Source organism: Puntigrus tetrazona, chromosome 9 (assembly GCF_018831695.1).
Source record: "Puntigrus tetrazona isolate hp1 chromosome 9, ASM1883169v1, whole genome shotgun sequence".
NCBI classification, from domain to species: domain Eukaryota; kingdom Metazoa; phylum Chordata; class Actinopteri; order Cypriniformes; family Cyprinidae; genus Puntigrus; species Puntigrus tetrazona.
In genome coordinates this window covers 24,533,058-24,560,088 of record NC_056707.1, presented here as the reverse complement: position 1 = coordinate 24,560,088, position 27,031 = coordinate 24,533,058, and the positions used below count along the sequence as shown (strand labels likewise).

The 27,031-nt window shown below is 34.8% G+C and overlaps 2 protein-coding genes across 4 annotated transcripts in view; one reads left to right on the top strand and one right to left on the bottom strand.

The window, feature by feature from the left end:
• The window catches only part of dhrs9 (dehydrogenase/reductase (SDR family) member 9), a 6,125-nt gene extending 5,425 nt beyond the window's left edge, over positions 1–700 (bottom strand). The window contains exon 1 of the mRNA XM_043248819.1: positions 218–700. The gene's annotated coding sequence lies outside the window, so the exon portion shown is untranslated. The remainder of the gene's footprint in view (positions 1–217) is intronic.
• Positions 701–1,345: 645 nt separating this feature from the next.
• Positions 1,346–26,212, top strand: abcb11a (ATP-binding cassette, sub-family B (MDR/TAP), member 11a). 3 transcript variants are annotated; one of them, XM_043249351.1, is made up of 29 exons: positions 1,346–1,654; positions 3,668–3,771; positions 4,686–4,777; positions 4,899–4,911; positions 7,502–7,559; positions 7,640–7,881; positions 8,688–8,772; positions 8,941–9,074; positions 9,385–9,556; positions 10,315–10,439; positions 10,672–10,846; positions 11,406–11,519; positions 11,619–11,729; positions 11,824–11,949; positions 12,991–13,194; positions 13,328–13,498; positions 14,203–14,404; positions 16,971–17,052; positions 17,138–17,255; positions 17,341–17,505; positions 18,336–18,440; positions 18,526–18,687; positions 19,398–19,601; positions 20,117–20,358; positions 20,540–20,696; positions 21,507–21,704; positions 21,999–22,205; positions 22,535–22,681; positions 25,302–26,212. In XM_043249351.1, exons 3-29 carry the CDS (start codon positions 4,705–4,707, stop codon positions 25,500–25,502), a joined length of 3,993 nt encoding a protein of 1,330 aa, XP_043105286.1. In that variant the 5' UTR covers positions 1,346–1,654; positions 3,668–3,771; positions 4,686–4,704; the 3' UTR covers positions 25,503–26,212. The 3 variants fall into 3 exon arrangements, with proteins under 3 accessions (XP_043105286.1, XP_043105285.1, XP_043105287.1); XM_043249350.1 differs by having other exon boundaries at positions 3,600–3,771; XM_043249352.1 differs by lacking the exon at positions 7,502–7,559 and having other exon boundaries at positions 1,348–1,654; positions 3,600–3,771.
• The last annotated feature ends 819 nt before the right edge of the window (positions 26,213–27,031 follow it).

Here is a 27,031-nt window from a genome sequence, read left to right as displayed (position 1 = left end):
TCACACTGCTGTTGCAAACTCGGAACGAAGAAAAGGGATAAATCAAGCTAACGTCGTCGCAACATCGAAATGCCATCATATAAAAACCCGCCTGATCGGCATACAGTGACACGTCCTGACGAAACTCTTTTGAAAAACCTCGAGCATTAAACGCTCCCAAAAACGGGAATTTGCTCACTCGGACCTTTCTGCAAAACTAGCCGTGGGCTAGACTTACCCGTGCTTTAGAAGTCAGCTTTCTAAGATACCTGTTTCCAGAAACTAGTCAGTCGTCTCGGTAGTTTGGGAATGTGTTTGTTCTTCCTTTCGCCTTTGTGTCTGTCACCGACACCGCTTGACTCCGAGTGTCTGCTATTATGTAATAATTGTGCCGCGTTTCTCCTGCAGGGGGCGCTGAATAATTCGCTTCAGGCGCATTAAGATTCCACACTTAATTGGCGGACGGGAGGAGATGTAAGAGTCTCAGAGGGACGTTCAGATAAAACACCAGAGCAAAGAAGCTGCTACCGATGGATGGTAATGTTGTTGGTATCCCTCTTTTTTCTGGGTGCCTGTAGTTTCCGGTTTCATCCGCGCCCAGCTATGTTTAGATGTGCAAAACAGTTCGTTTTGCTGCTTGATGTTGAAAATCGGTGTGTCTTATGATGTTTTTGTAACGTATTGTCTCAATGACGAACACATTTTATTTTTATTCTCCTTCTCTTATTGTTTACCTGTAGCGTGGCTTAAAAAAATAAATACAAAAATAATAATAATAAAAAATAAATAAATTATATATATATATATATATATATATATATATATATATATATATATATATATATAATAAATTACACAAAAAAAATTAAATTGAAACTAAATTTAAACTGAAAAAAATTAAATAAATATATATATATTTTTATTTATTTTCTCCCCAGTTATATATATATATATATATATATATATATATATATATATATATATATATATATATATATATATATATATATAAATAAATTACACAAAATTAAATTGAAACTAAATTTAAACTGAAAAAAATAAAATAAATATTTATTTATTTATTTATTTATTTATTTTCTCCCCAGTCCTAAAAGGGATACTATACTTTATCCCTTCTCTTAGGACTGGACAAACTTTATTGTAATTTTAGTTTCAATTTAAGTTTAACTGTGTAATTTATTATTTTATTTAATGTAACTTCAAGGCAACATTTGTAATTCTTATTTTTTTATATGATTTAAATATTTTTTCATAGTTTTACTTTTAGATAAGGATAGCGACTGGTTTGATTCTGTTAACAGATCTAGCGCAGTTTCCTGTGTTTTGTAAATTTATAAACAGTGCATTCCTGAACACAGGAAGAGACCTCAGACCTCTTTGAAACTGTGTATCAGCACTGAGCAGGAATCACTTGTGTTATTGTAACGGCTCCGGGCTGCTCGAGGCGTATTCGTTTAACAGAGGCAGAAATACAGAAGGACTTCAGTGGTTCTTCGTAAAGAGACGAGGCGCTGCTTCAAAAGAAATGTCAAGATCACTCAGAAAAGCGTGAGCTGGGACTGAGACACAGATGGGACGCATTGGAAAGACAACCCAAAAATATACCTGCCAACAGGAACGGATCCATTTCATGTGAATCAGTCGCTTCCTAAAGGTATAATAAACATCAAGCCTTTTTTTTTTTAACTCATGCATTTCTCATTCTTACTTATGCTAACTAGTGATAGCCTGCCGGCATGCTTTTTACATCCACTAAAATCCATTGCCATGTAAATATATGTAAGTATGAAGTCAAGGATTGATACATAATGTACAAATAACAAAGAGTTGCAATCATTACAAACAACGACACCTTTATCGTTTTGGCTGTAAAACTGATTAATAAGTGATAAGTGATTTATTGCGGGTTAAAAAAAAGAAATACAGCGCAGTTATTCACCGTTCGGTCACTGACCTAATTTTACACCCTTTCACAGATGAGAGCATGTTTTTATTTTTAACAGCATTTAATTATTTTATTAACTCAATATTAGAGCGTCCAATATATATGTTGCTAAATATATAAAACCTACGCATGCTTTGAGAGCTTTTCTAAGGCCGTAATTGGCTGACAAATGCATGCATGCCATAATTGTTGCGTAGCATGATTTCAAGGCCTCAAAAATGCATTTTCAGTTTTTCAGTTGGGCGATTTAATTTTTTTGGCCACCGGATGTCAATATGAGCACACTCGTGTATCTATGACCGTTTTATTACTCTATTTCTTATCTATTTATCTCTTGATTGGCGGTGTGCAAAAAATGCACTTTTTAATTAAAGTAATGATCTTAATGAGATGCACAATATACTGTGAGTTTATTATCTTCATAAATATGACTGTCCCGAATGCTCCAAAAACAGAAATGGTAATAATAATATTACAAATATGATGTTTTTTTTGTTTTTTTTTCCTGTATGTGTCTGTTTCCTATTTTGATAAACCTTGATCAAAATCATTTCTATATCCATGAGGCGTATGAAAAACGATGCATTTTAAAGCTAATGCACCTGTTCTTGTTCGTTTGTTTCATTTCTACTGCACTTGATTCAGATAGTGGGGATGCAAAGTAGTTTTGTTATCAGTTATTGGTCATTCATATTGTTTTTGAGACGACATGTCACCAGGAGGGTTCAATGACCGATGGGCAATTCAACTATCACCTATTAAATCATCACCTTCATACATTATGCATTTATTAAAATCGGTCGATATTCATTCGTGCACTGGATAAACTAGAAACAGTTTTCACTCAAAAACTGTGACTTTTTCCGTAACGAAACAAGAGAGAGACAAGAGCTGGTCTTTAGTCAAGCGGTCTTTTTTGTTCACTTCAATCGAAACATATCAAGTCCATGAAACTTTAACTCCGCAGTATTTCACATTAAGAAAATAAATGTATGAGCATATACAAGCGCTACAAATATACATCAACGTCTCACACAACCTGTATAGAAGGCACACGGGTAGCAAAAACAGTATATGTTATATTGCACATTACAAATGCTTATTTTTTTATGCATAGTTAGTCATAAACATAACCCTTTCAGATTGTGATGCATGGCATCTGCTCTGAAATGTCTAATTAAATAGCTATATATATATATACATATATATATATATATATATATATATTATTATTATTATTATTATTATTATTATTATTATTATTATTATTTATTTATTTTTTTATTTTTTTCTTTCTTGAAATATATGGGTCACGCGATTAAAAACATACTCCAATAATCAGTTTTATTTACAACTTCCAAAAAAAATATTTTTTTAATTTAATTAAAAATATTAATTAAAAATTAAAATAACTATGCTATTTTATTATCATTATAACGCAACTTACAGACCACAAATCCAAAAAAATGAATGCAGAAATGGATAGTTAAAATATAAATGAATAAGTATCTGACTCAGCCTAATGAACTGACAACCCAACGGTCATTCAACCTAATTTATTACTGACGTCTATGACACGACGTTAATAATCTGCTGTAAAGCTCAATGAGTGATTAATAAACGTGACCGAACTGTGTATTAAAAAACATTACAGTCTATTTCAGGTCTGGGTAGAGAACAGGCTGTACACACCTTGACCTTGATCAGGTAATGTCTTATCAGTCTAATAAAGGGGAAGATAGCGCAGAAGGTGTGGACAGACTGCACTGATAGAAGAGCCCCTCGGACATGAGAGAAACGCCACTCAGAGCAACTCCACACAGCAGGTATGAATCTCACTTTTAACGCTCTTTTCAACCGTTTCGTGAAGTTGATTCGGATATTAGATCTCGATTGTTTCACCTGCACTTTAAAGAATCTTTTTTTTTTATTGTAAATAAAAAGTTATGGTTCATGCTCTTACTAAGGAGTGAAGATTGATTATGTCATCGATATGTATACCTTATACGAAAGCTGAAGATATAAGCTTACCATTGATTTATGAGACGTACAGCTTGATATTTGGCTGAGATGAAACTATCGAAACTGTAAAAACGTAAAAATATTGAGAGGATCGCCTTTAAAAATGCCCCAATTTTAATTCTAAGTGATGCACGTCAATAGACAGGAATGAAGCTTTTATATATTTAGGGAAGGAAATGTACAAAATGTCTTTGCCTGATATAATAATCATTTTTGGCACAAAAGAAAAATGTATATACATTGAGTGCTTATACTATTTGCGGCCCCAGGGTCACATATTAAAGCAAAAACCACGCCATTTTATTTTATCCCAAGGCAAAGATATCACTAATCCCGCATGTGACTCTATTTATGATTTATGCCGCTTTTAGACTCAAGTTTGAAATCTCAAGTTGGAGATTTCTTATACGAACGTCTCTAATCAATATATATTTTATTATGTATTTATTTTGTCCACTGGTGGTTTTTAATAATGATTAATTGGACAAAATCATGTGCAGAGAAGAGTTAATGTTTCTTAATATTCAGTAACCAGATCCGTTATATAATCCCTAATGATAATAATAATGCCAGGTTGACAATAGTAGGTACATTTTTATTGTCTCTGTTGTTCATCACATGGTTATTAATCAGATAAGACCGTTTTGTCATATTTTGCGCGATTTGATGCTGCTTGAAAGTTAAAAACGACTCAACTTGTTCTGTGAAACCGCATCAGATGCTACCAAAACTGAAGAATGAAGAATACAAGTGAAAACTCTCCGGGGGACCGCGCAGAAAAAACCACAGAATCATACAAAGCTGACGAAGGTGTGAATTGTAATGTGCTGCGTTTAATTTCAAAGGCAAAATAACTCATTTTCGTTTTAAAGTGTGCAACTAATGTCTTTTTATTTTTCTAATTTCTTTAATTTTTTTTATACAAACGCAGATGCTGACCTCAAGTGAGTATTTTGTTTTTATTTATCGACTACTTCTTTCTGTGTTATGCATATATGGTATGGCAGAAGTGCTACAGAAAAGACACACACGTGTAAAAATACGAGGGAAAACGATGATTTTATCATCTGCTGAATTTAACTTCTGAGAAATGCATAAAGAACAAAAAAAATTGGGTTTTCCCAAATCAACATTTTGTGAAAATGCGTTCACTTTCAGACATTATAAGACGTATATGAGTTTATGGATCACTTGAAGCTGAGTGCATTTTCATTCAATTGATCATTTTTGGGTTATTTTATTTTTGTTTTGTTATTTTATTGTTTCTAGTGCTTCGGTAGACGGTGTAGTGACTGTAGGGATTTAAATATTTGTAGACTCGGAGCTGTTGTTTAATATGTAGATCATATAAAAGGGGGTTTGATGAAATGCAGCAATAATATATATTTTTTCCTTGTTTAATTTCTTCATTTTTTGCGTTATTGCTTTTCCAGATACTTTTTGTAGGTTGAAGTAACAACCATGATTGTTCAAATTGTTGTTGGTTCAGTTAATTAGTATTTACCACAAACGAAATGTGTGTATTAGCGTTAGAAATTAACTTTTCCATTAAGAGGCACTTGGAATAGATTGAGGATTTTATTTTTTTGGTAGCACTTTATTTTATTCTTGTTCCTCGTGTACATACAATGTACTTATTATAGTTACTAAGTAATAACTAAGTACTAACCCTAAAGGAGCCATGTAGTTACCTTTATATTACCAGTCATTTATTTCTTCTTTTTTTTTTTTTTTTTTACATTCATTAAGGCAGTTTATTTAACCACCTTAATAATTGTATCTGTGTTGTTTTAATGGCAAATACTTATATTTAGCATAACATAATGTTACATTTATAATGAATAATATATAATTACATAATATCTGCGTTGTGTTGTTTGATGATTATAAAAAGTTTGAAAGTTTCTGATTGGTGTATTTTTAGCGCTGAATAACCTAAGCGTCTCTGATTGGCCGCTGCATTTTTAATCTCAACAGAAATGCGTGTGAATTGGTTATAAGGCTCAAAACTGTCAAAAATACAATGCTTGAAAAGCAATCTGATGCAGTGTGAGCGAATAAAATGCAATTACACTAATGGACACTTTTTATTCATTTTCGCATTTCATTTTAATTGTGACAGCCGTCATCGATTGTTTTATAGTGCTGGAACATTTTGGGGGGGGCATAGCTGCATACAACAGACACTTAATTGTTTAATTAAAATTATTGCTAGCAACAATTTAATAGTCGCTGCATAATGGTGGGGACATCATAACAAGAGATGTCCAACTTAAATATGACCTCCACTTAAATATGAAAGGTCATGCAACAGATTAGGTTCATTTAAATTTCAATAGAATTTTCAATAAATTTAAATAGTAATAATGTAAATCAGGCATTGAATGAGTTGCTGTTTGTGTCACTTTTCTGAGGAAGATGCCACATGCATAAACAAAAATCTGTCTTTTAACATCTTTTCTTTATTCAAAGTTGATAGACAAGTACATGGAAACTATGGTTACTACAGTTTAATGAAACCAGGGTTCATCTTTTTAAGGGATTTTATTGTGTATGCTTTCTTTTTTTTAAATAAGAGTACTGCCTCCAAAAACTATCCATGAACTTGCACCGAAGTCTCAATCTGAATCAAACAATTTGTGAACCTGCACTAAAGTTCCGGTTTGAATCAGATGATTCGATTCGAATCCAAAGACTTGTGAACCTGCACTAAAGTTCCGATTTGAATCAGATGATTCGATTTTAATCAGATGATTCGATTTGAATCCAATGATTTGTGAACCTGCAGTAAAGTTCCGATTTTAATCAGATGATTCGATTCGAATCCAACGATTTGTGAACCTGCACTAAAGTTCCGATTTGAATCAGATGATTCGATTCGAATCCAAAGACTTGTGAACCTGCACTAAAGTTCCGATTTGAATCAGATGATTCGATTTGAATCAGATGATTCGATTTGAATCAGATGATTCGATTTGAATCCAACGATTTGTGAACCTGCACTAAAGTTCCGATTTGAATCAGATGATTCGATTTGAATCCAGCGATTTGTGAACCTGCACTAAAGTTCCAATTTGAATCAGATGATTCGATTTGAATCAAATGATTCGATTCGAATCCAACGATTTGTGAACCTGCACTAAAGTTCAGATTTGAATCAGATGATTCGATTCGAATCCAGCGATTTGTGAACCTGCACTAAAGTTCCATTTTGAATCAGATGATTCGATTTGAATCCAGCGATTTGTGAACCTGCACTAAAGTTCCAATTTGAATCAGATGATTCGATTTGAATCCAGCGATTTGTGAACCTGCACTAAAGTTCCAATTTGAATCAGATGATTTGATTTGAATCAAATGATTCAATTCGAATCCAACAATTTGTGAACCTGCACTAAAGTTCAGATTTGAATCAGATGATTTGATTCGAATCAAACTATTTGTGAACCTGAGTTCTGATTTGAATCAAATGATTCGATTTGAAAAAGAATTTTAAGCTGCAATAAAGCTTCTAAATTCTGTCTGTGTTTGAAGGAATGACAGCGACAAAACAAAAAAAGAGAAAGCTCTGACCGTTGGATTCTTTCAGCTGGTAAGCGCTTCAATGTAAGTCTGCTGTTCAGATTGATTCTTGATTTTTCTCTCACATCAATGTTTTTGATTCGTGTTCAGTTCCGGTTTGCGACGTGGAAGGAGGTGCTGATGATGGTGGTGGGAAGCGTGTGCTCTCTGGTCCACGGCGCCGCGGCTCCTCTCATGCTGCTGGTGTATGGCATGATGACCAACACCTTCGTGGACTATGAGCTCGAGATCCAGGAACTGGCCAACCCCAACAAAACCTGCATTAATAACACCATCACCTGGCTGGACGGGACTGTGGTCGAGCGGCCGGACAACAGCACCACGTACTGTGGGTGAGTGAACGATGCCTCAAGATGCAACCTGAGTGTCTTCACAGGAAAATCGTGCAGCTCTTTTAAAGTGCAAAAGACGAAATATTAGACAAAACTGAGTTGAGACCGTTATGAAAAATGAAGCTTTAAATGAACAATCCCTCAGCTTCTACGGTTCTGGGAGAATTTGTTAAGAATAGAGTTCAATGGGACTACATTTAAGTTACTTGAATCTGAGACATTTATGAGATCTCTTTATGAGGCTCTAGAGGAGAAATGTATATGAGATTACTAGCATCTGTTTCTTTAGAAACAGCAAGAGACCTAAAAGTCTCCGTTTGAGACTTTTTCATTTTATTAATTAGATTTTTCATTGGAAATTTTTTTTTCAACTTTTTTTTTCTTAATTGCTTTTTATTAATATATAAAAATATGATTTCTGAAAAAAATGAATGAATTAAAAAAAAAAAAATATATATATATATATATATATATATATATATATATATATATATATATATATATAAAAAATACATTTATTACATTAATCATTTCTTATTTAATATAGATTTATTTTATTTGTGCTTACATTTTAAATTTTATTACATAAATATATTTTTTTTACATTACACAAATCTTTATTGCATATAATTTATTAATTTTTTTTTATTTATCAACTTTTTCCATAAGTCCATTGTATTTATTTTTTATTGTTCACGAATAGTTTTTTAAAATGGATCATGTTTCATTCAAGTTTCACATATTTTTTCACATCAGTCACATTTTTTTTTATATTTTAAATATTCTCTTTCTGTCCCTCTTTACAGTGTGGATATTGAGGCTGAAATGACCAAGTTTGCGATTTACTACGTTGGAATTGGCATTGGAGTCCTTATTCTGAGTTACTTTCAGGTATATAAGAAAGTTTCTTCTTATTTCATTCAAAACGTTTTTCACTGTAATTGCCATCTAGACGAATGTGCTTCAAAGAACTGGTGCGATATGAATGTCTGAACATAAGAAGAAGTGTTTATTACAAGTTTATTACACAGCATTCATGAGCTTTCTCTCCGGTTTCAGATCGCTCTGTGGGTTTCTGCCGCCGCCAGACAGATCCAACGCATCAGGAAAATGTACTTCAGGAAGATAATGCGCATGGAGATCGGCTGGTTTGACTGCAACTCCGTCGGAGAGCTGAACACAAGGATATCTGAGTAATATTTAAATCTGACATAAGTGGTGTTAAATTTTAAACTCAGCATTGGCAAATCAAAATCTGCATTTTGAAGAATGATCAGCTTTTTAGTGGATGATAAACTTCATGAAGTACACTGTGCAAATAAAAGTTTCATTTCAGCGTGTTTTACAAAAAAAGGAAATTATTCTTTGTAATTATTAATGAAATGCACTAGCAAGTTTGCTATTAAAAATTGCTTCAAAACAAACCCTTCTCCAGTTTTTTTCCATCTATTGCAATAAAAATCTAGTTTATGTCTCATGTTTGTGACTTCTTTTTCCGTGCAGCGACATCAACAAAATCAACAATGCCATAGCAGACCAGGTGTCCATCTTCATCGACAGGATCTCTACGTTCATATTTGGTTTCATGGTGGGATTCATCGGCGGATGGAAGCTGACTCTGGTGGTGATAGCCGTCAGTCCTCTCATCGGATTGGCTGCAGGACTCATGGCGATGGTTGGTGTCACTATAGAAAGTTTAATACGATAAACGGAAATGTACAAACATGATCTCAAAAGGTAATGCGTGGTTTAAAGGAATAGCTCACCCAAAAAGCAACAGAACAGATTTAGAGGAATGCGGTGAGAATGAGAGACCAAACAGCTGACAAAAACATCACAATAATCCAAACCGTGAAGCCAAAAGGCTCCTTGTAACAAAGTAACAAATCCATCATTAAGGCTCTAGCTTCCTCTATTTGTAATATTTGTCCATTAAAAAAAGCTTAGAAGGGAAATATGCAAAGATCAAGCATATATATATATATATATATATATATATATATATATATATATATATATATATGTTTTTATATATACATGTGTATTTATATATATGTGTATATTTATTTATATTTATATATATATATATATATATATATATATATATATATATATATATATATATATATATGTGTGTGTTTTATATATACATGTGTATTTATATATATGTGTGTATTTATTTATATTTATATATATATATATATATATATGTATATATATGTGTATTTATATATATATATATATATATATGTATATATGTATGTGTGTGTGTGTATATATATATATATATATATATATATATATATATATATATATATATATTCTGAAGTGTCTAAACATCTTAGATGAGTACATTTTTAGTGACTTTTTGCGCTCCATCTTTTCATTTTCTTTGTGTTGTAAATAATGTAAGTGTCTGTTTTTGTTGTGAAGGCTGTGGCGAGGCTGACGGGCCGTGAGTTGATGGCTTATGCTAAAGCAGGAGCAGTGGCTGATGAAGTCCTTTCCTCCATCAGAACGGTGGCCGCTTTTGGAGGAGAGCACAAAGAAGCAGAGAGGTACAGCGTGCGCTTTTTATCTGTCGATGCAAAACTATTTACATCTGGATACGCAAAGGGGGCATTATGGCTGAAACGGAGCGGTTGAAAGAGTAGAAGTGGTGGGGATATTATTTATGTAGCAGGTTAGTTGCATCCTGGTGAAAGAATACAAAAGCATTGATTTCCGCTCTTTCAGTCATGCACCGGTAGAGACTGTACAGTGAAAGTTTTTTAATTGTTATTTTCACAGGTATGACAAGAACCTCGTGGAGGCCCAGGCGTGGGGTATTAAGAAGGGAGCGATCATCGGTGTGTTTCAGGGTTATCTTTGGTGCATCATATTCTTGTGTTATGCACTGGCTTTCTGGTACGGCTCAAAACTGGTGATTGAAACCAAAGAGCTCACGCCCGGTGGCCTTGTTCAGGTACGACATTCATTGTGCACACAGAAGAAGAAACTTTATTTAATTTAATTTATTTTTTATTTTACTTTATTGTATTTTTGTTTTTTACATTTAATTAAACTTATTCTTATTTTTATTTTATTTAGTCTTATGGACTTTGTATGATATCCAGGTGCGGAAACGGAGAAACTTTTTTTTAATTTAATTTTTCTGAATTTTTTCATTAGAATTAAATTTATTTTTATTTTTATTGTATTTCTTTATGTCATCTTATGCACTGTGTGACATACAAGTGTTAACACATCAGAAACTTTTATTTTATTTTATTTATTTATTCATTTTTTTAATTTTGTATTTTATCTTACTGTATTTATTTTATTTTTATTTTATTAAATTCATTCTTATTTTTATTTAAAGTTATTTTTAGCTTGTTCCTAGATAATTAAAGCAATTTTGTTTCAATAATCATTAAATATATCTAGTAAATAAAAATTTTAAAAAGTTGGAAATACATCTTTTTTGATTTTAAATGTATTAAAAAGAAACAAAAAAGTATAAAAAGGTAACCCCCTCTTTTCAGGTATTTTTTGGGGTTCTTATAGGTGCAATGAATCTGGGTCAGGCCTCTCCTTGTCTTGAGGCCTTTGCCTCTGGTCGGGCTGCAGCCAAGAGTATATTTGACACCATTGACAGGGTGACAATACCACAGACAGTTATCTCACGAAATCAATTCATTTTTATTCTTTCGGCTTCAGGCACGTATTAATCACTGTCACATCCTGTTCTCGTACAGGAACCAGAAATCGATTGCTTCTCAGAAGAAGGTCATACGTTAGACAAAGTTAAAGGTGACATTGAATTCCACAGAGTTGACTTCTACTATCCCTCCCGCCCTGAAGTGAAAGTGAGTTATGCTTTTAGCATTCATAATTTTATCTAATGTTTGCATTTATCAGTCAAATTCCTTAAAGCATTGACTGGCTGTATCTATTGTTCAGATATTAGATAATTTGAACGTTGTGGTCAAAGCTGGTGAAACAACTGCATTTGTTGGACCTAGTGGATCGGGAAAGAGCACAGGAATACAACTCATTCAGAGGTTCTACGACCCAAAAGAAGGAAAGGTACAGTAACACAAACTAGTGTTATTTTAGTATGTATTATATCTGCTGTTCCAGTGTTTATTATATGACTGAATTAGCTTTATTTTCACTTTTTTACTTTTACATTTTTTTTATTACTTTTTTTTATTTATTATTATTATATTTTTTATTTGTTTTTAATATTTATTTTTAGCTTTATTTAATTTAATTAATTTTAAAATTAAAGTTTTATAAATTTTTTGGACTTTAGATCTGCTACTTTTTATTTTTTGTCAAATATTTATGTTTTATAATATTTTAGCTTAATTTGAATTATTTTTCTTAACAGTTTTTGTTTTATTTAACAATAACAACACTGGCTTTAATTTCATAGGACCCCGGTTATTTCCATCAAATAAAGAAGCAACAACAAAAATACAACCAACCAACCAAATAAATAAATAAATCCTTAAATACATTTGTTTAGCATTTAATAACATTTTTGTAACTGATATTTATATTTTCTAATTTTTTATCTTCATTTGAATTACTGATTTTAAAAAAATGTTTCATAGTTTCACTTCATCATGATTAAAAATAAAGTTTATATATTAAATGTATGTGTATGTGTGTATATATGTATATGTATGATATATATATATGTATATGTATGATATATATATATATATATGTATGATATATATATATATATATATATATATATGTATGTATATATATATATATATATATATATATATATATATATATATATATGAGTATATATATATATGTATGTATATGTATATGTATATATGTATATATATATATATATATATATGTATATGTATATATGTATATATATATATATATATATATATATATATATATATATACATAACAATATATAAATGCATATATATATATATATATATATATATATATATATATATATATATATATTTAAATCTTTACATGTGAACATATACTGTTTGTGTATATATTTATATATACGTAATAAATATACACAGTACACACAGATATAAGTGTGTAATTAAAAGCAATCTAAATTGTTGTGATTTTTAGGTCACCCTGGACGGTCACGACATCAGAAGCCTGAATATCCAGTGGCTGCGTTCTCTCATCGGTATAGTGGAACAAGAGCCTGTTCTGTTCGCCACCACCATTGTGGAGAACATCCGATACGGCCGTCCTGGAGTCACCATGGAGGAGATTATAGAAGCCACCAAACAGGCCAACGCTTACAACTTCATCATGGCTCTTCCTCAGGTGCCAGCAACCGTATACGATCGGCACGAGCATTATATAAAAGCGATCGATCGATGGATTGCAATGTCTGATGGACTGCAATGTCTGTTTAGTGTTGCATATCAAACGAAACTAATTTTATGATATCGTGCAGAAATTTGACACGTTGGTGGGCGAAGGCGGGGGTCAGATGAGCGGAGGGCAGAAACAGAGGATCGCCATTGCTCGAGCGCTGGTCAGGAATCCCAGAATCCTCCTGTTAGACATGGCCACATCAGCGCTGGATAACGAGAGCGAGGCCGTGGTACAGGAGGCCTTGGACAAGGTGAGTTTACGACATCTGTCATCCAAGACCCTGACTTTTTGAAGTACAGTCAAGCCAAAATTCACCTTCAGCGTTTCTCACAGTTCATGCTTAAGTTAAAATGGTAATAAAATAAGACAAGAAATCAAGAGTCAAACAGTGCCAGAGCAAATCCATCTTGATAATGTCAAATTACTAATGAATTATTATTGTATATGGATTACAATCAACCGGAAATGATTCAGCTGTTAAGTTTAAGTACTTTATAAGTACACTTTTCTATAGTGTGGTTGAAAATAACAATAGTATTTACTATAAATAGTATATATTTTTTCTTTTTATGTGGGTTAATTTTGATCTGTCTGTGGTTTAAAGGGTTGCATTAGCAATTGAAGAAAAAGCACTTGAGCAATACATGGTCAGGTCAAAGTGTCTGAATAATTTTTGGTCCCAAATTTGTATGAATTTTACTGGTATTTGAGTATTTGGTCGCAGTATCTCACAGTTCTTTTTATTTTGCTATCCTCGCTTGCATAAACTAACTATAGCGTCCTACACACACTAGCAAAAAAGATATTAGACTACAGATGTACAAGATCATTTGAAGAACCAGCTATTGGTACGCCGTAAGTTGAATTGAACTTGTAAGCAAATGCAGGTTTATTCAAGAAAGGGATGCATTTATATATATTTGTTGCACGCGTTCATTCTGTGGCATTTTTCAGGCTCGACAGGGGAGAACGACGATCAGCATCGCACACCGTCTGTCCACCATCCGCAACGCAGATGTGATCGTGGGGTTCGAGCACGGACATGCTGTAGAGAGAGGCACGCACAGCCAGTTGCTGGAAAGAAAGGGAGTTTACTTCACACTAGTAACCCTGCAGAATCAAGGAAAGGATACAGACGGCGATAAACCAGAGGACAGTGAGTACAGACAGTTTTTGAGGTCACTGGGATTTTTTCCGTGAAACATGAAAGCAGAATTTCACCAGTGAACCTATATTCATTGTAAGAGACGTGTCTATCCGTTTATTTTTATCTGAATTAAAAAAAAATAATTCTGGAAGCCTAAAATTGAAATTCTGACTGCTTTCTCAGAATTACGAGGCATAAACTCGCATCTCTTCTTCAGAATTGGGCTTTACGGCTGACAGTTAATCTCGTAACTCTGAGAAAGAAGTCAAAAGTATGAAATATAAACAGTTCTAAACGAATATAAACAGTTGTGAGGAAAAAAAGCGGAACTGCAATAAATAAAAAGTCAGAACGCGAATATTATGTGCCGCCTGTCTCCATAGAAATCCATGTTAAAATAATTAACATGTTATATAATTAAATTCTTATATTCCAATGAGGCCAAACACTAAAACATGCCATCAAAATGCTTTATTCGGGTAAATACGCGCATATGTCACACGTAAGATGCCAGACAATCAACCAAATAATTACAAATACACATTGCCCAAAATACAAATCACCTTCATTTCAGTGTCACCTTAAATGTCTGGAAATAACTCTCAGCCAATCCATCGCTAGTTGGGTGCACTAGCAGTACATTTCTGTTTTCATAAATCTTTGAAATTCGTCAGAAATAAAAGTAGTTGCACTGTCAGTCGCTACACTTGTTGAGGTAATCCATATGCAGAAAACACTCGTTTCAGTCTGGCAATTGTAGGTTTAAAGGTTTTGTGACATGCAAAACGGCTCTAACCGCTACTGTGAGAATGAATTATTTAGAAAAGACGAGCAAAATCTATATGCTATTCTTTTTACATCCGAACCCATTTTTGGCCACCGCACGTATTTACGAGCCAGAGCTTTCGTTTTAACGAATGAATGAATTTCGTGCAACACCGATTTCTGAAATTTAAATGGGGCAATCACTCTGATTCTTTCTCAATCTGCGAATATTTATTTTCAGCAGGAGACAAGGTACGGGAAGCATGTGCAACAACATGCTAAAGTTCAAGATAACTGAGGATCATAGTGTACTAACGGCCAACCGTTCTTTTCAGTTATTGAAAGCACCTTGTTCTTCCTTTCCCCATTGCCAAACCACTTGTTCTTCCAGTGATGCAAGCACGGTACTCTGGTGTGGTACAGAGCATCCATAATAATTTACCAGGCCTAGAACGCCTTACAGTTCTTATACATTTGGTGTATCTTGAATGGCCCTCACCTTGTCCTTTGTCGGATACACTCCTCTTCCATGTATCACATGACCCAGATATTCAGTTAGATGTTAGTGCTCATCTCCACCCACCGTTAGCATCCAAAAATACAACAGCTTTCAGGTCTTTAAGCAAATTTTTCATAATCCGCTGGAAAATAGAAGGGGCTGAACTAATGCCTAATGGCGGACGATTATAAACATAGTGTATTAATCATTGCATATTTTTTTGAATCATTATCAAGCAAGACCCGCTGATATGCTTGAGCTAAACTGATCTTAGAGAACACCTTCACTTCACCAATAGCGGTCTATTCCCTTCCATTACAGTTAATGGTAACTCGTTTACTCGATCTTCGTATTGCCCAGTAACTCTGAATTGGCACAAAACTGGCGTGTTTTCAGATGTGAAAGTTTTTAAAGGGGCATTGGATGCAAAATTCACTTTACAAGTTGTTTGAAGGTAAATGTGAGTACATATCCATCTATAATGATAAAAAAAACATCCAGTGTTTGCTAAAAATCCCCTTTCTCAAATCAGGCTGCACTGATATTCCTGGGAGAATGAAGTAGTTGCTGCCCAAGCTCCTCCCATGTCTTATCTTAGACCCGCCCTGAGTGAGCTGTCATCAGTTCGTCATTGTGTTCACTCGGTGAAGGAGAAGAAAAGATATCTCCAATTAAGCAGTTGAGGCTTTTTGTTGTCAGATGTAATAATGAACATAGAAGTCATCGTCGGGATAATTTTTCAAACCAATTTTTATTCCAGCCGATGAACAATACAAACATTGACGGCCAATCAGAATCCATCCTGATATGACAAGCTTGAAGAATTTAAAGCGACAGATGTGTACGCGCTTACGATTAACAGACAGCTGTTGTTTACACTAATATCGTCTTTATACTTACCTTTATAGTTATTGTGCTTGGCTTAAGGGATTTTTTATTTTATTTCAAGGCTGACGTTTACAGTCTTCTCATTACTCCATGGAAGAGAGGGGCGGGGTCAGCAGAATTCATTAGCATTTAAAGCAACATGAACTAAAATGGCTTGCATTACGACCCTTAAGAATTTTTAGTTTTATGCAATGCTCTAATTCATCACATTTGGATGGAAGCATAGCAATAGTGACTACATCTACCCGTGACAATAACTCAACGATATAAAACTGTCCACATGACATTTATATTGCAGTGTATTCTCCTGAAATAATGCAATAAAACAGCACATGCTTTTTAAAGCAGCACCATGAGGTTCAATGACACTGTGTACATTTTTGGACGTTTCTTTAAACGCTAACATGACACTAAATCACACAGCTGCTGAGATGACGGTTACAGATGAGGATGAACTTGAGAAAGTAAGGCGCTTCAGCAGAGGAAGTTACGAGAGTGCCTTAAGGTACATGAACGTTGTGTCTTTTGATATTATTTTGGGAGGGGAATCCTAAATGTTCTCTTTTTAAATTGAAACTCCTTTCCCGCAGGCGTTCTTTGAGACAGCGGTCACATTCTCAGATGTCAAGCAACATTCCCGACGCCATATCTGGAAATTTCAAAATCTTCGACCATTTAGAAACGGAGGAAGTTGAAGCGCGCGACAAGGTCCGGAACAGATTATAATTACGTACAGCATCGCAAATGCAACGCTTCCGAATTTTTGCATACATTTTCCTATCTTGTCTTGCAGAAAAAAAAGAGGAAAGAGGAAAAAGTCATTGAACCGGCTCACGTGGCACGAATCCTGAAGTATAACCGTCCCGAGTGGCCATATATGCTGCTGGGCTCTTTAGGTGCTGCCATTAATGGATCGGTCAACCCCATCTATGCTCTTTTATTCAGTGAAATCCTTGGGGTGAGAAACACACACTCATCAGATACAATCTGATTAGAAAATCTGTACCTTGTTGAAAAAGTTTTGAATAAAATGCAGCATGCCATTAACAGCATTTGCTGCGCAGTCTAGAAAATCAGCATGATGACAATTCTAGTCAAATAAATGCAAGTGGGAAATGCACTATGAATCGAATGGATGTTTATATTCAGAAATATACATAATTTGTAATGGCAAGAGGAAGCGGAAAAATTAACACAACACAACAGTCACTACAAGAGTAGGCAACAGTGTTATTTTAGTATCATTAGCATATTTAACATTGAACATATTTAATCATTGCAATATTTTTATATTTTTTATTAATGTTTGTGTTAGTTTTTATTTGTACATTTTGTAGTTTTTGTTATTTTGTTGTATTTCTTTTCGTGCTGCCAAACATTGATAATGATTAAATATATATATATATATATATAATGGAATAAGTGATATGAGTATATATAAATGCACACACACGCATGTATATATTAAAAAAATATGGTGTTTATATATTAAAAATATTTATTTATCTGAACATAAGTGTAGACATGTAAATAGATTTAAATATTTGTAAAATATATACTGTATGTGTGAGTATTTATATATAGATATTAAATATATACAGAACACACGCATATATTCTGCAAACAAAAACTTTTTTTTTACTCATTTAATCGATCAATCGTTTGACAGCACTATTTTTTGTTTGTCATGTTTGTTTTTAATATGTCTGTGTAGTTTTATTATTTTAATGTCAGTTTAATGGCAGGTTTTGCACAATAATTTGAAACAATATCGTGGTTGCTTTTCAGACATTCTCCATTCAAGACCTAAACGAACAGAGGAGGCAGATAAACGGGATTTGTATTTTGTTTGTTAGCGTAGGAATCCTGAGCTTCTTTTCGCAGTTCTTACAGGTATTTCCACAGTTCCTTGTCGAGATTTCACGTCTGTGTTGCGACGTCACGGCGGATCTCTGATGCTGTGATATGTTCATCGCAGGGCTACTCATTTGCCAAATCAGGCGAGCTGTTGACTCGCAGGCTGAGGAAGGTTGGATTTCAGGCAATGCTGAAGCAAGAGATCGGCTGGTTCGACAACCCCATGAACAGTCCTGGTGCTCTGACTACTAGACTAGCCACTGACGCCTCCATGGTGCAGGGGGTGAGTGACAAAAGATACAAGTCAATAAAGTGTTGCAAAACTGAAGAAAGCATCATACGCTAAGGGTCTTTTTAAAAAGGCATGGCAGCAAAAATGCAGACAATTAAATAGATATAAAAACAAATTTTTTAGTTGTTTCTGGCGCACAAAAACTTTACTAACTAGTGCACTTCAGGGGGAAAGTTGCATAAACTTACATCATTAAAGAGATTGTTACAGCAGAAAAAATAAATATGGACCAACATGGGATGAGTATATGATGACAGTAACTGTGTAAGTGGACTTTGGGATGAAGATTTTTCAGTATATTTAAAACGTTAAGCCCCTTAAGGTTTACAAGAAAATGCAATAATAACAAAAAAAGGTGCAAAGAATGCACTCGTCTCAAATTCAAATGACTGTTTCTTAAAGGTGCAGGAGGAAAAAAAACCTGACTATTTGGTTGTAGGGACCAGAGAGAGCAAAGAAGGTGGATTAGAAAAATTAAGACTGAACACTAAGTACACTTTAGGGAAAACGATTTAAAGAAATCACTGATTTCAAAAGCAAAGGGCATGATTTGTAAAGTTTGGAGAAAAAAACAAACATTTTACAGCACCTCAGTGAGAAAAATTGCATTATAAAAAATGTATGTCGTGCCCCCTTTAAGATGTTAAGATTGACGCGTTTAAGTGTGTGTTTGATCGCGTTTAATGTGCTCTTCGTCAAAGGCTACAGGTTCACAGATTGGCATGATCGTGAATTCTCTGACCAACATCGGCGCGTCCTTCATTATTGCGTATTTCTTCAGCTGGAAACTGAGTCTGGTGGTCACCTGCTTCCTTCCTCTCATCGGCCTGTCTGGGGTTTTTCAGGCTAAAATGCTGACAGGATTTGCCAATGAGGATAAAAATGCATTGGAGGCTGCTGGACAGGTATAGAAAAAGTCATGTTAAATGTTTTCGCTCGTAATATCATAAAAATTAATTAGTTATGTGGACTGGTTTTAGTATTGTGAAGTATTTATTATTGTGAAAGATGACCATTTGTTGCAGCAAACAGTACGAAATAGTAAGAAACGTATGATGTGTTAAAAAGGGTGTAGCTTTTTATTTAGCATTACATAGAAACAGTTATACTGGCGTGTCTCAAAATTACTAAAAGGATTGTTATTTATCCCTATCTGTTCAGATATGTGAAAATATATTAACAGAAATAAATGTCATGCACTTACGTTCAAAAATTGTAAAATTTTATTATGCACTAAATTGAAGTGACAGTAAAGATATTTATGACGTCGCAAACGATTCCTGTTTCAAATAGCATTTGTCCTAAATATTTAGCTCTGGCCTGGTTCACAAACGAAAATCCCGTCTAACAAAATTAGCATTATTTTTGTTACGCATATCAGTGTAATATGATAAAAACCGCATGCTGTCTGTCCATACAGGTGTCCAGTGAAGCTCTGAGCAACATCAGGACCATCGCCGGTTTAGCCAAAGAGAAACACTTCGTGTCTCAATATGAAGAGCGACTACAAGCACCGTATAAAGGGGCCAAGAAGAAAGCTCATGTTTATGGGGTCTGTTTTGCATTTGCCCAGTGTGTCATTTTCATGGCCTATGCTGCCTCTTTTAGATACGGCGGCTATCTGGTCAGCAATGAGGGACTTTCATACATGATGGTGTTCAGGTTAGTGCTCAGTCGATGACTCAAATGAAATGAATGTATGTATTAATGCATACGCATGCAGTGTATGCAACTAAGCGTCGGTTTAAAGCATGCATGATTCACCGGAGAGAACCGTTTGAAATATAACGGTCGATCAAGTCGTCAGTGTCGTTAATCGATGCTGCGCGTGTTTATTCCTCAGAGTCATTTCAGCTCTTGTGACCAGCGCCACTGCACTCGGCAAAGCTTCGTCTTTCACGCCAGATTACGCCAAGGCCAAGATTGCTGCCGCTCAACTTTTCAAACTGTTGGACAGGGTTCCCAAAATTAGCATCAGCAAATCAGAGGGACAAAGTTGGGTAGGTGTATCTGTCTTTTTCCCCTCCCGACTGTTACTTTTACTATTTGCCTGACCTCAACCAAACGCCTTCGAAAGACAGGCTATTTGCATGGTTGGTAGAGCTACCCCATTCACTGGGCAAGACGAAACGTTTCTGATGGATGGTTGTTAACCGGCTGCTCAGTTTTTTTTTAACTGCTTACATAATCTACCTCTACGTATAGTAAGAGACAAGTGAAATCAATAAATCAATAAAAATCTATTGAATTTAATTAAATAAAGTATTTAATTGGTCTTGAATTTAAAAATGCTTAATATATTTTATTATTTATTTTAGTTTTCATATTTTTTTTCTTTATTAACTATTTAATTGATATAATTGTCGTGTTGTATGGACACTTTATGCATGTTATAACAATAAATGCTCACAATTGATTTTTATTTTATTTTCTATTTCACATTTTATAATGTATTTTTTTTAGACTATAATTTTCTTTTATTATAATTTTTTTTTTTTTTTTTTTTTTACATTTTAATTTATTTTTCTATTTCGTTTTATGATTTTTACTGTTCCTTTTTTAATGTTTATTTTATTACATTTTCTCAGTTACATCTGTCAGGTGGTAGGGAGATTTAATGCATGTTATTTTCCGAAAAATAAAATTGCATGCATTTTTACTTTTAAGTGCAAGTCTGTTTTCTGTGACAGTCTATATGCCAGTGTACACCTAAACATTGCCAGTATTAATATATACTTTAAAATGTTCAGTGTTTATTGGGTGGGAAATCATATGATGTGAATGTGGCGTTCTCTTCTATGCTGTTACAGGATGACTTTAAGGGCCGGATAGAATTCAAAGGGTGCAGGTTCACGTATCCCAGCAGGCCAGACATCCAGGTTTTGAGGGGTCTGGAGGTGTCAGTAAATCCAGGACAGACTCTTGCTTTTGTGGGAAGCAGCGGCTGTGGGAAGAGCACCAGCGTTCAACTGCTGGAGCGATTCTACGACCCCGACGAAGGGCAAGTGGTACGAAACCCGCGTCCGTTGCAGCTTTGTATGCATGCAGCAGACGCTCTTATCTAAAGAGAACAAAAGCAATCCGTCACAGAGCCAACCATATTTGTGACACATTTTTTGATTTACTCTAAAATGGGTTGGAATTTAAGCAGCTGCATTATTGCAAGAATTATTACCATGTGTATTTTATAAAAGATTCACAACGAGTTATAAATCTATTTGAGAATAATCATGCTGTTTGGCTAAAAGCGCAGCTGCACGATGTGTAACAAACAAACCAAGGCGTCCTCTTATTTGCTCTAGATCATCGACGGACGTCCATCTGCGAGCATCAGCGTGCCCTTCCTCAGGTCACATATTGGCATCGTGTCCCAGGAGCCGGTGCTGTTCGACTGCAGTATCGCCGAGAATATCCAGTACGGCGATAATTCCCGTACCGTGAAAATGGAGGAGATTATAGAGGCTGCTAAGAAGGCCTATCTGCATGATTTTGTGATGACACTACCTGATGTAAGTCATGCCTTCCTTTAATTCACGCCTGGACTATTTTGATGAACAGATACATAGTGCAAGTACGGCTAGAAATCTCCATTTCTGTCCGCAATTGAATGCATTTGCAACTAAAGCGAGCTGTTTAACAAGAAACAATGGCGTCAGCGTCATGGGGAATGACTTTTTGATAAATTGTTATGAACACAAACATTTGGAAGGACTAGCACTGATGAAATGTACATTAGACCAAGTATCTCATACATACATTTATAAAGCATCCAATTGGTGATTTTCAATAAACGTCTGTTAAAAGCAATTTTATGGATTATCGTTGTGGTTTTTTTCAGCAATATGAAACTCAGGTCGGTGCTCAGGGCTCTCAGTTATCCCGTGGACAGAAACAGCGCATAGCCATCGCAAGAGCCATCGTCAGAAACCCTAAAATCTTGCTCCTGGATGAGGCCACGTCTGCACTCGATACTGAGAGTGAGAAGGTAAAGTCCTAGTGCGACTGCACTTATTTTACAGTCTGACTCTAATTGAGCACCAGCCAAATATCACTCTTTCTCAATATTGTCTTAACTGATTATATTTATTCTGAAATACGAAATCAAATTCTAAAAATGATTTACTTGTTGTTATGTTTTAAAATATAATCAAACTACAGGAACTTTTATTGATTGCATGATTCCATAATAGTCACAAAACTGCATCGAGTTATTTATAATTATAATTCATTGGTTTTTATTTAATTTTACATTTTATTTTTTTAAGAAATCATTCTAATATGCTGATTTGCTACTTTAAATTCAAATGTTATTTCCTTAAAAAGCCTATGTTTAACATGATATGATATATATATATATATATATATATATATATATATATATATATATATATATATATATATATATATATATATATATATATATGATATATATATATATATATATATATATATATATCATATATATAATATGATATATAATATATATATATATATATACAGACGTGGACAAAATTGTTGGTACCCTTTGGTCAATGAAAGAAAAAGTCACAATGGTCACAGAAATAACTGTTATCTGACAAAAGTAATAATAAATAAAAATTCTATAAATGTTAACCAATGAAAGTCAGACATTGTTTTTCAACCATGCTTCAACAGAATTATTTAAAAAAATAAACTCACGAAACAGGCATGGACAAAAATGATGGTACCCTAGACAACACTGAAAATAATGTGACCAAAGGGACATGTTAATTCAAGGTGTGTCCACTAATTAGCATCACAGGTGTCTACAACCTTGTAATCAGCCATTGGGCCTATATATATGGCTCCAGGTAATCACTGTGTTGTTTGGTGATATGGTGTGTACCACACTCGACATGGACCAGAGGAAGCAAAGGAAAGAGTTGTCTCAAGAGATCAGAAAGAAAATTATAGACAAGCATGTTAAAGGTAAAGGCTATAAGACCATCTCCAAGCAACTAGATGTTCCTGTGACTACAGTTGCACATATTATTCAGAAGTTTAAGATCCATGGGACTGTAGCCAACCTCCTGGACGTGGCCGCAGGAGGAAAATTGATGACAAATCTAAGAGACGGATAATCCGAATGGTAACAAAAGAGCCTAGAAAGACTTCTAAAGAGATTCAAGGTGAACTTCATGCTCAAGGAACATCAGTGTCAGATCGCACCATCCGTCGTTGTTTGAGCCAAAGTGGACTACATGGGAGACGACCAAGGAGGACACCATTGTTGAAAACGAATCATAAAAAGCAAGACTGGAATATGCCAAACTACATGTTGACAAGCCACAAAGCTTCTGGGAGAATGTCCTGTGGACAGATGAGACAAAAATCGAAGTTTTTGCCAAGGCACATCAGCTGTATGTTCACAGACGAAAAAAATGAAGCATATCAAGAAAAGAACACTGTCCCTACTGTGAAACATGGAGGAGGCTCTGTTATGTTCTGGGGCTGCTTTGCTGCGTCTGGCACAGGGTGTCTTGAATCTGTGCAGGGTACAATGAAATCTCAAGACTATCAAGGAATTCTAGAGAGAAATGTACTAGCCAGTGTCAGAAAGCTTGGTCTCAGTCGCAGGTCATGGGTCTTGCAACAGGACAATGACCCAAAACACACCGCTAAAAACACCCAAGAATGGCTAAGAGGAAAAAATTGGACTATTGTAAAGTGGCCTTCTATGAGCCCTGACCTCAATCCTATTGAGCATCTTTGGAAGGAGCTGAAACATGCAGTCTGGAAAGGCACCCTTCAAACCGGACACAACTGGAGCAGTTTGCTCATGAGAGTGGGCCAAAATACCTGCTGAGAGGTGCAGAAGTCTCATTGACAGTTACAGGAAGCGTTTGATTGCAGTGATTGCCTCAAAAGGTTGCGCAACAAAATATTAAGTTAGGGGTACCATCATTTTTGTCCAGGTCTGTTTCATGAGTTTATTTTTTTAATAATTCTGTTGAAGCATGGTTGAAAAACAATGTCTGACTTTCATTGGTTAACATTTATAGAATTTTATTTATTATTACTTTTGTCAGATTAAAGTTATTTCTGTGACCATTGTGAGTTTTTTTTCATTGACCAAAGGGTACCAACAATTTTGTCCACGTCTGTATATATATATATATATATATATATATATATTTTTTTTTTTTTTTTTTAGTATATTTGCAGCGTAAGTAACCCTGGTATTCATTCTATTCTATCAATATTGTACACAGTTCTAATCAAGTCAAACTAGGGGCCTTTCAACACAAATGTACAGCACATTAACACTGTTGAATCAAAACAATGGATCCCTATGGAGCTATTTGCATTAGGTACGATTTTTTTTTTCGCAATAAAACAAGCCTTCCAATTGGATTTAAGCTTCAGATCACATGCACAGAGGTTAAAAGTAATCCAAAAGAAATCTGAGGATGTTCAAAGTAATCTAAATGTAACAAAAAGGTAGTTGGATTACATTATCAAGGAACATTTTTGTCATTCACAATCGAGATTAAACTTCAATTTGCTGGTAATCCACTCAGCACCGATGCACGATTTCCGAATGCTTCTAATGCACAGAACGTCTTTTGCTTTTCGATCTTCAGGTCGTTCAGGCCGCTCTCGACGAGGCCCGTCAGGGACGCACGTGTATCGTCATCGCTCACAGACTCTCCACCATTCAGACGGCTGACATCATCGCTGTGATGTCACAGGGCGAGGTCATCGAGAGAGGGACACACGAGGAGCTCATGGCCAGGAAAGCAGCATACTACAAGCTTGTCACCACGGGGGCGCCTATTAGTTAAAAATGACATAGTGTTCGGACGAGCAGGGAGTCCCTCCTCAAACTCACGCCATTATTTGAGCAGGCTTTGGTTTGTCTGGCCTAGTCGGGTTTCTCACAGAAATGACATCTCATTGCATTTGTTAATGGAATTACTTAACAATTGTGGAGGTGTTTTTGATTTATATGTATTTATTTATTATGTTTTGGCACTATTCTCATGTGTTTGAATCATACACAGCCAGCTATGACGTGTTTTCTTTGCTGTTTTCAAAATGCTTGCAAAAGGTTGCAGAGATCTGTCGTAGCAGCTGAAGATATGGTGTCCTTGAACAGCGGCGATAATAGTACGGGACTGATAACGTGCTCATAATCGCTGATATCTTTATGCTCAGTCATTGTTTAATGTAGTGCCGTGTGTGATCTCTGCTTTTCACGTCTCGTTTATTGTCATTCAGATGTTACAGATGAACGCGTACGTATTAAAAAGTCATTTTAAAACTGTATGTAATTTATACATATTTGTCATTATTAATTTAGCCTTCAGTGAGGATGTGCTCATTCAGCTATAAGCAATAATTAGTATGCCATTGCATTTTTTCTAGCTTGTTTATTTGTTCCAGGGGCCTTAGAGGGCTTAAATGTTTTGTAAAGGGATTTGTTTGTGAAAATAAAAGTACCTTACCTTACCTAGTGACTTTACCTTAATAAATAAAAAAAAAAAAAAAAATACAAAATAGTCTGGCTAAAATATTCCTGTATTTATATGTCCATCAGAAAAAGGTGGTTTTATTGCAATTGTGTGTGTGTGTGTGTGTGTGTGTGTGTGTGTGTGTGTGTGTGTGTGTGTGTGTGTGAGAGAGAGAGAGAGAGAGAGAGAGAGAGAGAGAGAGAGAGAGAGAGAGAGAGAGAGAGACAGAGAGAGAGAGAGAGAGAGAGAGAGAGAGAGAGAGAGAGAGAGAGAGAGAGAGAGAGAGAGAGAGAGAGAGAGAGAGAGAGAGAGAGAGAGAGAGAGAGAGAGAGAGAGAGAGAGAGAGAGAGAGAGAGAGAGAGAGAGAGAGAGAGAGAGAGAGAGAGAGAGAGAGAGAGAGAGAGACAGAGAGAGAGAGAGAGAGAGAGACAGAGAGAGAGAGAGTGTCAATTTGTGATAACAAGTGCAAAATAGGCAAGACATGAAGTTATACTTTCTTTTACTTCCACAAATCACTTGTCCAAAAAGACATGATTGGTCATATACATGTATTATTTCTATTGTCAGATGAAAATGCAGGCTGAAGGTCCCTTTATGAAACAGCCACTGATCTATATAAAATGAATATTATATTGCTATATTAAATGATATTACTATCACTCAGTTCAGCAGCCAGCGCTCAAACAAACACCAGATGGCGCCGCAATAAAAGCATCGCTGCAGGAACAATAACTAACTAAGGTTACTCAATAAAGGACCGCACAATAAAATTTAGCCTATATAACTTAGCCCTTTTGGAAGAATTTAAAATTCATTCCGCGGAACACTAAATTGATTTCTCATGCATTACTGGAACATTT